Below are 14,453 nucleotides of genomic sequence, written 5' to 3'. Positions count from 1 at the left end.
TGATAGCGGAAGCGTTAACTCTTGGTAGGCAGCTTTCATTTTGCAAACGACTGAACATAAAACCAGCACACTACATTGAAGTCAGTATCCCATATCATCCAACAAACGCAATTTAAACGTATGTTTTAAGCCTTAATACAGTTGTGTACAAGAACGATCAGGTGTGTTTTTGTTATTAAGCAAAGCGCACATCGTATTATTTATGACATTAGATTAATGGTACTTATTTTATTTAACAATAACTATATCAACTTTAAAATGTTTGTGGCGAAACCCGGATCCATCGATTAGTGTGTGTGTACTTAAGAGATAACGTCTGGGAAACAAGTCAGGGTTGAGGCATACACGTGTATCTGGATATTTGTTTTTAATAACACAGGCAACGGAATTTACAAGTACAATTACTTTCGAGACCTTGGATATCTGAAGTTTTCGTTGAAGCCGTCTTTTGGAAAACGAATTCCACAACTTGTGTTGTTGAAGATTTGTTCTTTTCTCGACATTGATTGTTCAACAAAATAAGTCTGAATTGTGATATAATGACTTGCCAACGCAATGTATGTTGTACATGACCACGATAAAATGCCATGATGATACATTCCAATTAGAAATCGCCTTGTGGAGCATTTCTGACCAGAAACCACCGAAACTCCAAGGAAAACATCTGGAGTTTGTGCGAGCACTTCATCGCTTTAACAATAGGAATTTGGTATTTTGGAACACATCCCTTGCGTTGAACTTAAGAGATATATTAATTTATCGGCGAGGCGTATACGATCAATTCTGACTATGATTTCTTGATTTATGTAGCCGGAAAATTGAACGCACATTTAACTTGGTAAATTCTATTAATTTAGGTATTTCAAACTTACTGATTTTGGTTAACGTATACCAAAAGCTTTTGCGTCAGTCGTAGGATTGAACAACTTGAGGCAATATTGTCAATACAAATGAGTTGTTTTTAAATGATTTACTTTGTTCCAAACACAAACGGATACATCAGGATTAGCCCTTAAATTATGTAAATGCATTATTATAGCATGTCAATTCAACGGTTATATTTTTAATAACTATTTTCTCTGGCATGTAGGCAATACCAGACACAAATGTTTGCGGATTTAAAAAGCACAAACACGGTAATCTACCGGAACGACCAATAAACCCGCCAGAAAAAAAACATTTGCCGAAACGGTAAATGAAGGTCCTTATGCCTTGCAAACCCGTCATTACAACAGACCATCAAATGAGAGGTCCCTTAACAACAGAAACTTAATAACTATTTTGAACGTGCAATTCTCTTGCAACCACATTATTGTACTAGTTGGCTTTCTCTTCCATAGTAAAGAAAACAAACCGCTGCTAAATACATGTATATATTATACAGCGCTGTGTCAGATATTCCGACTGCACGTTGAACCGTCCACTGACCGCGGGTAAGAAACATTTGCTACGAGTTCACACTTGCTATGAGTGAATTCAAAATCAAAAAGTGCATCTAATACAAAATTTGATTTCTATCAACCGACCGTCATTGTTATTTGGCCTTTCTAATTTTGAAATTAAAATCCTAGGAGTGTTAAGGTCAGTCGTGACTTTGCTTAATTTATTTTGTAATCAACAAACCAGATGGCACAGTTTACACGGCGATTGCGAAATTACGGTAACCTTTGTTGCTATAAATTGCGTTCTATTCTTAAACTTTCTGAAACAGCGTAAACACGAGAATGAATATCTGTAAGTCACGTTTAAATAAATACAAATATGTATTTATTAATTGATTATTTAATTCATTATTTAATCTATCTTTATTTACTATTTTCGTTTTTATTTATTTATTTGCACTGTGTCTATATTGTCTATATTGATTTTCATATTAATGGTTTTAATGAACTGTGAACATAGCAGCCAAGCATACATAACAATCCCAGTAGTAAGAGCTACGATATGAACCGATTTATAAAATGTGTCCACATTTACAGGTTACTTGATTACTGTGGGAATACTGTGTGCAATTGGAGTATCAGGTATGTTATGATTCATAAATTGTAAGGCAAGTGTAACAAATAAACATGCTAAATAAAAAATAGTTTCGAAAGTAAATAAAAAGTGTTGTTTATCACCACTTGCATTAAGATCTAGTCATGCTGAATAATATATTATACGCGTTTTGAAGAGTGTCTATTCATGATATATGAATTTATTAGAATCAATACGACGAATTTCGACGAATTATGTCAGTTATGTCGCAAAATTTTACGTAAAAGAATGGTGACAACATAAACATTGCATAACATCTGCTGGATAAGTAATGGCCTAATAAAACAAAGCGACATCATGTTTAACTATGAATGACTCACATGCTAATTAAATGCGTTTTGCCTATACAATTCCGTGCGCTTTTTTGAGGTTATTTGTCGCCACCTAGAATTAATTCTTGATTTGCAAGGTCGTTTACAACTGTAAAATCATTGTTACACACTCATTATAGAAAATATAAGCACACATTTTTGTATAAGCAGACTTTCCAATAGGAGAATTATGGCATCGAGTGTCACGTTTTAGAATAAATTATGCATTCTGATAATATCATATATAATACGACTTGAAATACGAATATCAATAGTTCTAGAATATATGTCGATAACATTTTGTTATTTTCACTTGTCGTTTACTGCTTATTTTAAATGTGTAAATGTTCATCACAAATAGTTAGCATCATACTTTTTACCGTCATTTTTTTGCATTCCCTAAAACATACAATTTGTCAAATTATTTTCCCTTTTATATATCTCAAGAAATCTATGCATTATCTCATCGTAGAAAACTTCGCCGAACAACGACTCGTTCAGCTTCAAACCATTTCCCCTAGGCGAATACTCTTTACGTTACGCGGGACACAACATTCGTACAGAAGGACGTCCGAGCATATATAAACGCACACACGCTTACGTGGGTACAGAAATGATAATTGTACATTTATTTCAGAATGTCTTGAATGCTTCAATTGTCTTAACATCGCTGATCATCTGACTTGTACAAACACAAGTCAATGTTCAAATAGTGAGGTTAGTGCCATTCGATTTATTGACAAGAATGTCTTAATATGTCAACTGTTAATCGTTGTTATTATATGGTTGTACAGAGGTACAAAATAAGTGCACTGTTTAAAAATTCTGAATAATATTTATTAATCCACTGTTATTTTCCCAAAGTCAATCGTATATAAAATGAAAGAAGCTTGTATGCAATGGTATCGCTATCATACTTGCATCAATTTAGTATATCAAGTTACATTTGCATTTAGGGAAACGGATTATTAAAACGCTATTATAGTACGACTTTTTGAGCAAAGCGATAAATAATTAATGCAGATAATATAAAATTAACATTTTTTTAATATATTATTCTTTGCTTTAATAGTCCTGTTATTTGCAAACGCTCCATTCCGGCAATGAAGTGCGTTACAACATGGGCTGTCAGAACAATCAGGTAACTGTCATTACGATTAACTTGTTCGTTTAAGCTCCGTTTTACGGCTTTGCTATTTTTATTTTTATTTTTGTACCATATCTTTTTAATTGTTTAAATGTTCATATTCTGTTCACTTTTTATTGTGATTGTCCATGATGTGTACACTGACAATTTTAGAAGTAATTTGCACAGTTTTTACTTAAATGAAAAACAATTTTTAACTTTACCTTTTAATAACATTGATTAATACCTATCGTGCCAGATGGTACACAGAGATATTGGCATTACAATAAATTTTACATTTTGATAGTTTGCAGTCAAGTACGATTTTCACGGCAGCGATTCTTGAACGTGCAAAAACGTCCAGAGTAGTTTCACTTTTGTGAAATAATTTAAAATCCTAAACTGCATGATTAAGTTATATGACGGACAAGTATTACTTAAAATTAATCTGCTGTTAACATTGCAGTTCCGCTTTGACCTTAAAGGTTGTCGTATTATTCTTGCCGATGTCAAACAATCACATAAATGTGAACATGTGTGCCATGTTATTTCAAAATCATTTCATACAAAGTAACAACGTTATAGAGCCGAAAAGCTCTTTTATAGACAATTAAGTCCTTTTAAACTCAACATTTATTATGATCATAAAAGGTATCCATGGTGTTTTTGTGCGCGAAACAGCCGCTTACATTGTATATCGAATTATTTTGAAACCATATAATACATTATCAATCTATAGGGGCAGAAAAGTTGAAATTAACAATGAAACACGGTTGTATGCCCTCTGATATAGAAAACACATGTTGTTGGTTTTTTTTTAATTAAAAACTTTTCTCATATAAGTGAACATTTGCACAATGAAATTTAGAAATCCTTCAACACATCCATGTTTACCATTAAACAGTGTTTTTTTTTATCAAAAATAATGCTTTATTTTAACATAGACCTCAAGGTTCGACCTTGACGTCTACTAAATGTAACTATATTTGTCAAATAATCGAGGCGTGTTGATTGAAAATAAGGAATTTTTATTAAGGATAAGGATATTGAGCGACGCTAAAATTGATTCCAACATAGCCCACATCTACCAGTATTAAAAAACAATAGGCTTTGCTATTAATATGTCTATGACATGAAAGAAAGAATCTACAAGACGATCGCTTAGGTGACTTGTCGAACAGATACTATTCTATTCAATTTTTCGTAATAGTCTAACTGTGCAACGCAATTCAAAATCAGTCAGATGAACAACATTTGGATATATAACGAGACTTCTGTGACGTATAGAACTTCAACGTTCATGTGCATATAGATGATATTAACGGTTTCAAAATGAATACCATATACTGGCCATTTTGAAGGAAAGATTCAATTACATATTAAAATTCGTAAAGAAAAGCAACAACAATTCAGATATAAACAATAGATGTTTATCAAACATGCATGCCCCACCCCTTCCCAAACTTATATGAAATGTTTTTCTTGTGTAGTTGTGCAGTTCAGTAGCTGTTGACCCCAACGGTATCATTGGTCGTTCTATCGAGACCAGACAGCAGTACTCTTGTCATGAATGCTGCAGCAATAACCGTTGCAATGCGCAACTATGTGTTCACAGTAAACGTATGTATAGTATAGGCGCATATGTAGTTACCTATAAAAGCAGCACGTTGGCTAATTGTATGAAATAGTATATTATTGCATATACTATCTTTAATGCCCTCTGGCGGCGTGCAGAAACTTGGCAAAAGGAGGGCTTGAACGGGAGAAATCTTATATGAACAAGGCGATTCACGTGCCGTTCAAGCCCAGTTATGTGTTTTTCATATCCATAAACTGGTCCATGCGCAGTTACTTCCCATTTTTCATTGGATTCAATGAAGTTATTATGAGCTTTGTTAATAACTCTAGCCTTCGACGACTTTTCAAGCATAAATAGGGAACTGAATAAGCACCAGTTTCCTTATGCATGCAAGGATAAAGGCAGTGGATATGTCAATCCACTTTTCAAATTATACCATCTGCACTCTCTTGACAAAACAGCTTTATTTATTGGCAACGTCAATGAAGTTAAGGTTATTTACTCAACACTTTTAAAAGACTATGCTGTAAATGTAAGTGTGTATTTACCTGCTGTATGCTTGAAATACTTCAGTGTCAATATGTTGGCAGTATTAATTTTTATAAAATTTAGTTGAAACGAAATAAGATAGACATGTACGAAAAAAAACATGTATGAAAGCAATGTCTTGTTCTAAGAATATATTTATCCGTCACGACCAGTAAATTCCAATAAAATTTCTCATTTCTAACTTTGCGCAGCTGCATTTCAACTTTACATTAATCCACTGTTTCAACACATTTTAAATTGAAAACTTCCTATCCAAAGGTAAAGTCTCGTAATTTCTGATGATGACCGAGTGAGACATATGTAAAACACAACCTTGAACTGTATGCCGTCATATGAAATAATCGAATTATTTGTCGATGTCGAATCAACAAGATATATTGTTTTCAATGTTTTTTAAATTTATTTTGGTATGTATGATTTGTTTATGCAACAATAGCGAAAACACATTTTCTCGGACATGATCATCTGCGGGCGCACTCGGGCAAGAACGGATTTTTCGAGCGCCCGCAGATGATTATACCCTCGAAAACGTGTATTATCCCTATAATGTTTATCTGGAAGCTTTACTCTCTGTAGTAAAAAATAAAATGTTGCGCAACGAATTAATTGTTTCCTTTTGGACTTTATTTACTGAACTGGTATAAGACCGTTTTAGCATAAATATCAGCTTAATATTTGATAGTCAATTGGGAATAGTTTGCAAATAATGAACAAAAGGTTCACTGTAAGATGCTATAAAAGTTAACCATTATTTCGTTAATTTCCGTACATTTATAAACAAAAACATAGATTTAGCATTTATTTCAGCAACATCGTGCATTGACGACGCAACACTAGACTGTGCCCGTCTTAACTCGATCTTAAACGTTTGTGCTGATGTTCATCACGCCAAAACCATTTGTCCAAAGTTTTGCGGACTCTGTCTTCTCGGCAAGAATATTTAATACAAAAAAGATTCATAAAAAACTTGTATTGATAATATTAATCTACAAAACGCATATTTTAATATGTTTGTGTATTAATGACTATATTTATAGTGAGATGTAATCACATTATTTTTTGTTATGTTGAAATATAAATTAACATTTTAAGGAAATAAAATACAATTTTACTACAAAATCGTTACAGTTGATGGCAACTGGGCAGCTTGGGGCGCCTGGAGTACATGCAGCCTAACATGCAATAACGGGACTCAGACCCGGACAAGGACCTGTACAAACCCGGCCCCTGCCAACAATGGACTCAACTGTTCTGGGCCAGGTGTTGAGTCGAAAATATGCACGAATCAGCTTTGTCCTGGTATGAACATGCTGAAGCATTGTTTTGGATTTTGAAAATGAATTCCATCATTTTGCTATTCAATGTTTGTTTAACATACGACATTGAGTTTATGTCGATATAGTGAGTGTCTTATGTAAATTAATTTAAATTAAATATTACATTGTTACCTTATCTGAAACATTGTGTAACTAAGGCACCTACTGGTAAAATATTTTCTTTTCATAGTACATGGCAACTGGTCAGATTGGTCCACGTGGTCAAATTGCTCCGTTAATTGTGGTGTAGGAGAACGAACGAAGACAAGAACGTGTACCAATCCAAAACCAGACCGGTCTGGGAACTTTTGGTCGGTGAACCTATCGAATATACTGTGTGCCTAAAGAAACCATGCAGCGTCATTGGTATGTTTCCGATTTTAGTTGTATTATAATGCAAATTAAGTAGGAAATCTAACACAATCAACTACTTTGATCAAAGATAAATCACAAAACAATCAACTACTTTGATCAAAGATAAATCACAAACTTCATATGTTTAACAAAGACGGTGGCTGGTCGAGTTGGGGTTTGTGGAACAGCTGTTCGGTTACATGCGGAGGAGGACTTATGCTAAGGAACAGGACTTGTACCAACCCAACACCGACATTATACGGAAAGACTTGTGAGGGAAACCCCGAGTCATATGCAGTTTGTGCCAGGACAGCGTGTGAGTAAATAAAAATGTTCAAATTTATTAAAAGTACTATGTGTTTCATGTTTTAATCTTCTCTAAAGTAGTATATACTTCACACCATATTGTTTTACCACGTTTACGATTCAGAATTAAAGCATGCATTTGCTTAAAAACTACTATAATAAGATCGAAGATCTACTTCACCAGCGTCATTTCAATTTGTGACTGTTTAAGACCTAATCGCGATATAGTTTATAACCGGTATTACTTCGCGTTAATAAATGCATACGTGAATGTTCACTTTCAGCGGACTCCCATAGTTAATTGATGAACGTGTTTTGGCGTAGTTGTCTATTAAACTAAGGTTTTCACTTTCATTGACCTTCTCCAAGATCCAATAAAATGTTGGAGAAATTATTCTTTAGTAGGCCCGAACGAATAACAGGAATTTTCGCAATTTTTTTAAATACCTAAACATAGCAAACAAAAAATCTTTTGTTCTTCACAATTGTCAATTTTAATCTGGAACATGTGTTACCAAACTTTAATGTGTAGTATAGCATAAATGATGTACGGCAATGGAACTATACACTATTTCTGCAGATTTGTTCAAACGACACATGTACATGTTTAAGTTCGAAACTTTCATGAGTAGATGTGTCGGTATCGGGTATATGCCTAGAATAACTTACGGTATTATTGTCGAAATGTCAACATCGGATCCTTATTTATTGGTTTTGAAAATTCGCCAAAATATGTGAATGGGTCTTCAAAGAAATCTATAAAATGTTAAATATTCATTTGCAAATTAAAATCCAGATTTGAAATGAGACAAAATACGAAATAAAGACCATATACCAATACCGATGTATTTTTTGATCGGCTATCACTGTCATACATGAGAAATGAACGAGTCTTGTAAAACAATATTCAAATAATATCTATAGTGATCAATCAGAGTGACCTACACCATTTTTATCTCGAATCTTGTTTCATAAATACGTGTCTTCATTAGGCGTTTACATTCTCGGAGCAGGGTCACATATAAGATTGTCAAATGCGTTCGTACTTATTAAAATGGAAGTAAATGTTATAAGGCTAAGAATTGTTTCGAACGACATCTGCGACATTTGTCATAATTCTTAATTATAATAACGATTGTTTTCACAAAATACAACAATTGACATTAACACCATATATATGTTTAAGGTATTTCTTGTTCGTTTGTATTTTGGCATTTAGATGTGAAGCGTATGTGTGTTGGTAAAACGGGAAGTGATTGTCCAGCGGCAGGTTAGTTGCATTGACATTGTTAGTCGCATATTCGAATCCTGCCACCGAATTGCCAGAATCAAGTGTACAGTCGCCAATAGTGTAGCGCTAGCCGCCGACTTCCTGAGGCCGCCACCGAGCGCTGTGTGCGCGACCTCAAACACACGATGTGCCTTTCGAAGTCCTCGGAAGGCTTACTATTTCATTGAGTACAATAAACAGTGTAATTAATAATTTCCCTTAGGCTACATGCCTTCTGATTATCATCTTAAAATAATCGAGTCGCTTCAGATATATACAATGCGACCAAAGAGGGGACCGATGCCTTCAACGAACCCTCCGGCTTACCTGAAGCTACTGGCTACTAACGTTCTGAAGTCCACTCTACAAGAATCAGGAACCCTGCAGCCCGGGCAGCACCGTTAAATATTAACGTAAATACCCAACTGCTCCAGAATACTGTGCATGCGAGTACAGTACCTTTCTCTTTAGATGTGATCCCGTAAGCATCCGCAAGAAAACTCACCGTCACCGTGAAGCTACTGGCTTCCGCGAAGCCACTGGCTCTTCGTCACCCCAAGGCCTCAGGTAAAGCTTCCGTCACTGACGTGTACGACGTCCATAGACTCCAACCCTCTGAAGACCCTCTAACCATACAACAGGAACTCAGAAGACTGGGAAGCACCGTTCGATGTCAACGTAAACACCCAAATGCTTCAGAGCACTGTTCTTCAAGAGTAATGTCACTTTTCGTCAGATGTTGGTCCGCTCGCATACACAGGAGAACTACGCACCTTGTTGTTGTTGTTGTTTTTGTTTTTTATCGAGTGCACCGGGATTGTCTCCCATATGGCCATCGCCCCCAGAAAGACGTGTTAGTTGCTTACGGGGGATAGTGCAAGATACCGGAGACACCCCGTTGCAGAGGTGACCCTGGGTCTTTTTAGTGCCCGATGTATAGCAAGCACCTAGTACACTGCACCTCGGTTTAACGTCTCATGCGAAAGACGAGTTAGTAGGTTAGGTGCAGCGGGGGATCGAACCAGCGATCTCTGGATTGTGAAGCCAGTGTGTTACCACTAGACACCGGATCCGCTACTGCCAAACTTGCAGATCTGCGCGTCTTTATACTGGCGAACAGAGCGCCACCTAGCCAACGGAAAGGAACAATCCGGAAACGACCGACGTTTCCGAATTCCCTCAACACTCTACGGAGATTACAGATCAGCACTTCTCCTTCACTTACACAGAAACTAGCCGAATATATTCGCATGATTTAACTAGAAACATTCCTTAAATATCAGATACTCTTTAAATGCTTAATACATTATTTTTAGCCATACAATTAACTTACTTTATGAAGAAGAAGTTACAATTTCATATTGTTTACCTGGCAAAAAATTTTAAACTAAGGGAGGTAATTGTACTGTAACAGTAAAGAACCGCAAGGCAACTATTTCGACCACGAATCCTTTCGTCATAATAGTATACATTTTAGAAAATACTTTTAAAAATAATACTTGCACTGATATTCGTTTAATCCGTTTGAAGAATAGTCAAATGTTAAGGACCGCTTTCAGGCAAGTTTGTGAACGACAAAGAATAAGGAAACCTTTGATTTTATTATTCATCCCTCTAGCATTCAATTTCTTAACGCTAAATCAACAATTGTAATTTTAATTTAGTCAACATATCTTCGATATTGTATGTAAATGTATCGTCAAAAATTATAAAATTACCACAGGCTGACTTGAACGTAACACATAACACATAATAAAACATTTAATACACGTAATACAAAAATAAACTACACTTAATAAAGTAATGTCACGGTGCATTCAGACTATAAAAGTGAATTTTTCATTTAAAACATTAATTAACATTGCATTGATGTTTGAGATACTGAATGGGTCGGGCACGGAACTTCTGAGCGTTTTTTGCTTTCTGTGCGTACAATTTAAAACTGCCCTTAGCACAGGCCTTCATGTGTTGTTTCCAGAACAAATATCGGAAAAAATAAATGTTGGACAAAATGGTCCACTTAAGGTTGAAGTAGAATTTAATTCAATTAACGGGTTAATTATCACAGTCCTTTTTGAAAAAATGGGCATTTATAAATATGGTATTATCATTTTAAATAATAATCTTTGTTAGCGACAAATGTTTGAATGTCGAATTGACCTCAACTCTAGTATAAGATATTGGGATATCCATAGTTAGAAAACGCGTAAAAAATCCTGACGCTATTTCTTGCCCTAATGTAGCGCACTCAAACGTTATTAACACATATAGTTGAATTCCTTGTAAAAAGAAAGCTCATGTAGTTGTTGTTGTTTGTTTGTTTCGAAAAATGAAAAATTAAAAACTTGTTAGCGCTTATGTTATTCAGTTCCCTTTTTCATAGTTTGAAGTCGGAGATAAAATTGTCAACCGTAAATGAATATCTTGCGAAAGGCTTTCAAGATTGAATTACTTCAAATAAGTAATTTTCTGTTAAAAAATAATTTAATGAAACAAATTGCGTGAAATTATATCAATCGATATAATAAGGCAATACCAAATATAAAACAAAGCGCCGGAGTCCAATCTATCTGTCATAATTGTTCTTGTGACAAATTGTGTCCCTCAGGATCAGTTGTGCAATCATGACCAATTATCTCACCAGCAACGTGTATTAACTTCTATATAATTTATCAGGTTGCAACTGTTATAAAGTATTTTATGTTTTGTTAATTATTTGTTTAAAGTCAATGCCCTTTAAATAAGTTATCGAAATGGCATATTTTCATTCATCAAAATGTCTATTAAAACGATTAATTAACTACAGATTAAATGTAATCGGTAAACGATTAGAATTTGTGGTGAGACTTTATTTTATTTATATACAATAGAAAAAAAGATACGTTTAACATTGCAATACACTATTTATTTTATATTGCAGGCCATGTTGTAGCCTTCAACGCTCACGGCTTCCATGAGTTGTCAAATTACGTCAACGCGTTTCCTTCTGTGATCTTCAACGAAGGCAATGCCTACAACCCCAGCACTGGACACTTCACAGCTCCTGTGGACGGGATATACTACTTTACTACCCAAATGTGCTGTCAGGCCAATAGCGGTATTAACTTTTACTTGGAAAAAGGCAGTGAAAACATGAGCGTCAACACGCGTCTAACAGCTACCGAGCAGACAGAACATACCTATTCTTCATGTACATCTGCATCCAGCTCTGTGAAACTGACCATGAATGAGCACGTGTGGGTGAAGATGTACAGCATTTACACATCAACCACTATATATGAAGATGGTGTAAACGCTTGGATTTCATTTACTGGAATGTTGACCCAAGAGCTTTAATAAAGTCGTGAATTTTGTATGGTTCGTTTGTCCCGAGAAAGTCCAAGTAGTATTAAGGATAAATATAGCCTGGTACCCGACCTATTGTACTAACACGAAGTCTGCAGTATCAATACACACTCAATGGGAAACGTCGTTCATTACATACTTGTATCGACCATTACTTTAAAGAAACAAAAATCACTTTGAATACAACTATTTAATGCAATAATGTTAACAAGATATTTTCAGAATTGTTGTTTTATATTGTATGTGTCGATGTCCAGCAGGTCACGCAATCACCTGTATTTGTTATATGTATTACAAGTGTTTACAAATAACAACAAATAACTCAGAAAGAAAATAAAAAGCGGGTGCTCTACCTGAATCAGACAAAAATCAAGGCGACGAACTTAAATAATGCACCTGTAGGGTTTATGCGAAATTTTAGTGTAAATGCATTATAAACTTTGGTCCCAATTCGACTTGTTCTCTATTCCTTATTCAAACCGAATTAGCAACTGTTGCTTTGTAACTAAATAACTTAATCCAAAAGAAAACATTCTGCTCAAACTTTAAGCGGCAGCCATTTTGTAGTTGCTAATTGAATACTTTGCTAGAAACGGCGGCGTAAAAAATACGATCGTGAGCCAGATACAAACAATAATTTGGCCAACTGGGTAGTAGAACATAAATACTGTACGTTTTCATACGGAAATTCACCACCATACTTATAATTTCCTAACAGCGCCTGTAGTCCATCTTTCTGCAACGTCATTGCTGTTCGCGCTATACATGTATATTTAGGCAAAACATTTGCCATTTCAATATGTGAATGTATATCACATTCACGTCAGAACATATAATGAAGCAAATTTCTCATTACTGTGGTTACTTAAAGAGTGTATGGCGAATATATACCAATATAATTTTATTTACGCCGTGTATTTAATCATTTGTGTAAATATTAATACTTTGAAATTATACAGCAGTTGTCTACTTTTAAAAAGGCATCAAGTTTGCGTTCACTCAATTTATAAATTCGTCCCTTCTTGACTTTCTTTTTTGCTCGCTACATAAATTATCAAATGAAAACTAGCATTGGCTTTGAAAGTTGCTACGGAGAAAAATCTATTTCGGCTTATAAAACAGAGGTTAAGCACATCTCTGTATCAATGTTCAATAAGATTCTTTTGCATAGCAAAGACGGTGAAAACGCAAAACATAAAACAAAATGCAGGTTATATCGTTTCCTTGTATGCCGACTGAACAAACCTTTTGGTAAATTTCAATGCATTTTCAACATTTACCTCCAAAATACCAGCGCTGGACACTTCACAGCTCCTGTGAACGGCATATATCATTTTACTGTCCACTTATGTTCTTACCCCGGAATCAATCTTTACTTTTACATTGGAATAAGCAAAGGATAGCATGAACAAAAAGACTCATCCGACGGCTTCATATCAATACAGTTATATTGGCCTCCAGCTCAGTGAAGCACGTGTTTGTGCAGTTTAATAAATATCGGTTCATGTTTATTAAACATTCTAACACGGCACGCGACTTGTTTTCTATAGACAAAGAAGGAAATCAAGCGTGGGTTATTCTGCAATAACTTATGGGCGGAGCTTAATGTTTCGAAAATAGTTCCGAATAAATAAAGAAAATATTGCAGTAAAATGCACGTGCTAAAACCCGCTCTGAAAGAAATGTAATAAATGTAGCATGTATATAAATGTAATGAAACAATAAATTGTATATTTGGTGATAAGTGGCATAACCACGTCTACAAACAATGTTATTTGTTACGAAACGTAGTTCAGAAAACATTCATAGCATGTCAGCTTTTTAGTAGCATCAATAAACGTGACGTCATTAAATTTTTAAGATTGTTGTTTTCAGTGAAAGTGACGTCATTTGCAAAATATTTATGAATGAAAATGACGTCATATGTTTGTACAATTCAATGACGTCACTAAATAGTGAACTTAGTACTAAGAAGGGAGGAGTATTGAAAAATATAGTTCACGTCCTAAAGCTTGAACCAAATCAATCAGAATCGTGTTAGAATCAAAATAATATTTTTCTATGATGGTTTGTTGTCGAATAACCCACAGTAAGTTGTATAGATGCGTGTTATCAAATCACTCGTGCTTCGCACTCGTGATTTAATTCCTACGCATCTATACTCCTTACTGTGGGTTATTCGACAACAAACCATGATAGAAAAATATTATTTCTTAAATAACGATTGAAATATGTTTACTTGAACGCTGATCAAAGACCT

The 14,453-nt window shown here is 34.8% G+C and overlaps 2 protein-coding genes across 2 annotated transcripts; both read left to right on the top strand.

Moving 5' to 3' along the window:
* Positions 1 to 1,662: 1,662 nt before the first annotated feature.
* LOC127846893 (uncharacterized) lies at positions 1,663 to 6,546 on the top strand. The gene is made up of 6 exons (XM_052378312.1): positions 1,663 to 1,734; positions 1,980 to 2,024; positions 2,986 to 3,065; positions 3,421 to 3,489; positions 4,965 to 5,094; positions 6,410 to 6,546. The coding sequence occupies exons 1-6, from the start codon at positions 1,725 to 1,727 to the stop codon at positions 6,544 to 6,546; spliced, it is 471 nt and encodes a 156-aa protein (XP_052234272.1). The 5' UTR covers positions 1,663 to 1,724.
* Positions 6,547 to 9,127: 2,581 nt separating this feature from the next.
* LOC127849253 (heavy metal-binding protein HIP-like) lies at positions 9,128 to 12,184 on the top strand. The gene is made up of 3 exons (XM_052381972.1): positions 9,128 to 9,248; positions 9,335 to 9,526; positions 11,769 to 12,184. The coding sequence occupies exons 1-3, from the start codon at positions 9,128 to 9,130 to the stop codon at positions 12,182 to 12,184; spliced, it is 729 nt and encodes a 242-aa protein (XP_052237932.1).
* Positions 12,185 to 14,453: the final 2,269 nt, after the last annotated feature.

The sequence above is a fragment of the Dreissena polymorpha genome, chromosome 10, assembly GCF_020536995.1.
Source record: "Dreissena polymorpha isolate Duluth1 chromosome 10, UMN_Dpol_1.0, whole genome shotgun sequence".
Taxonomy (NCBI): Eukaryota; Metazoa; Mollusca; class Bivalvia; order Myida; family Dreissenidae; genus Dreissena; species Dreissena polymorpha.
Note: the sequence above shows the minus strand (reverse complement) of the source record. Positions and strands in the feature narration are given on the sequence as shown.

Coding starts and splice junctions, on each gene's coding strand:
- LOC127846893 (XM_052378312.1), top strand. Junction 2,025..2,985: donor GTGTGCAATTGGAGTATCAG/GTATGTTATGAT, acceptor CATTTATTTCAG/AATGTCTTGAATGCTTCAAT. Junction 5,095..6,409: donor ACTATGTGTTCACAGTAAAC/GTATGTATAGTA, acceptor CATTTATTTCAG/CAACATCGTGCATTGACGAC.
- LOC127849253 (XM_052381972.1), top strand. CDS start 9,128: ATGCGACCAAAGAGGGGACCGATGCCTTCAACGAACCCTCCGGCTTAC. Junction 9,249..9,334: donor CCTGCAGCCCGGGCAGCACC/GTTAAATATTAA, acceptor TGATCCCGTAAG/CATCCGCAAGAAAACTCACC. Junction 9,527..11,768: donor AAGCACCGTTCGATGTCAAC/GTAAACACCCAA, acceptor TTTATATTGCAG/GCCATGTTGTAGCCTTCAAC.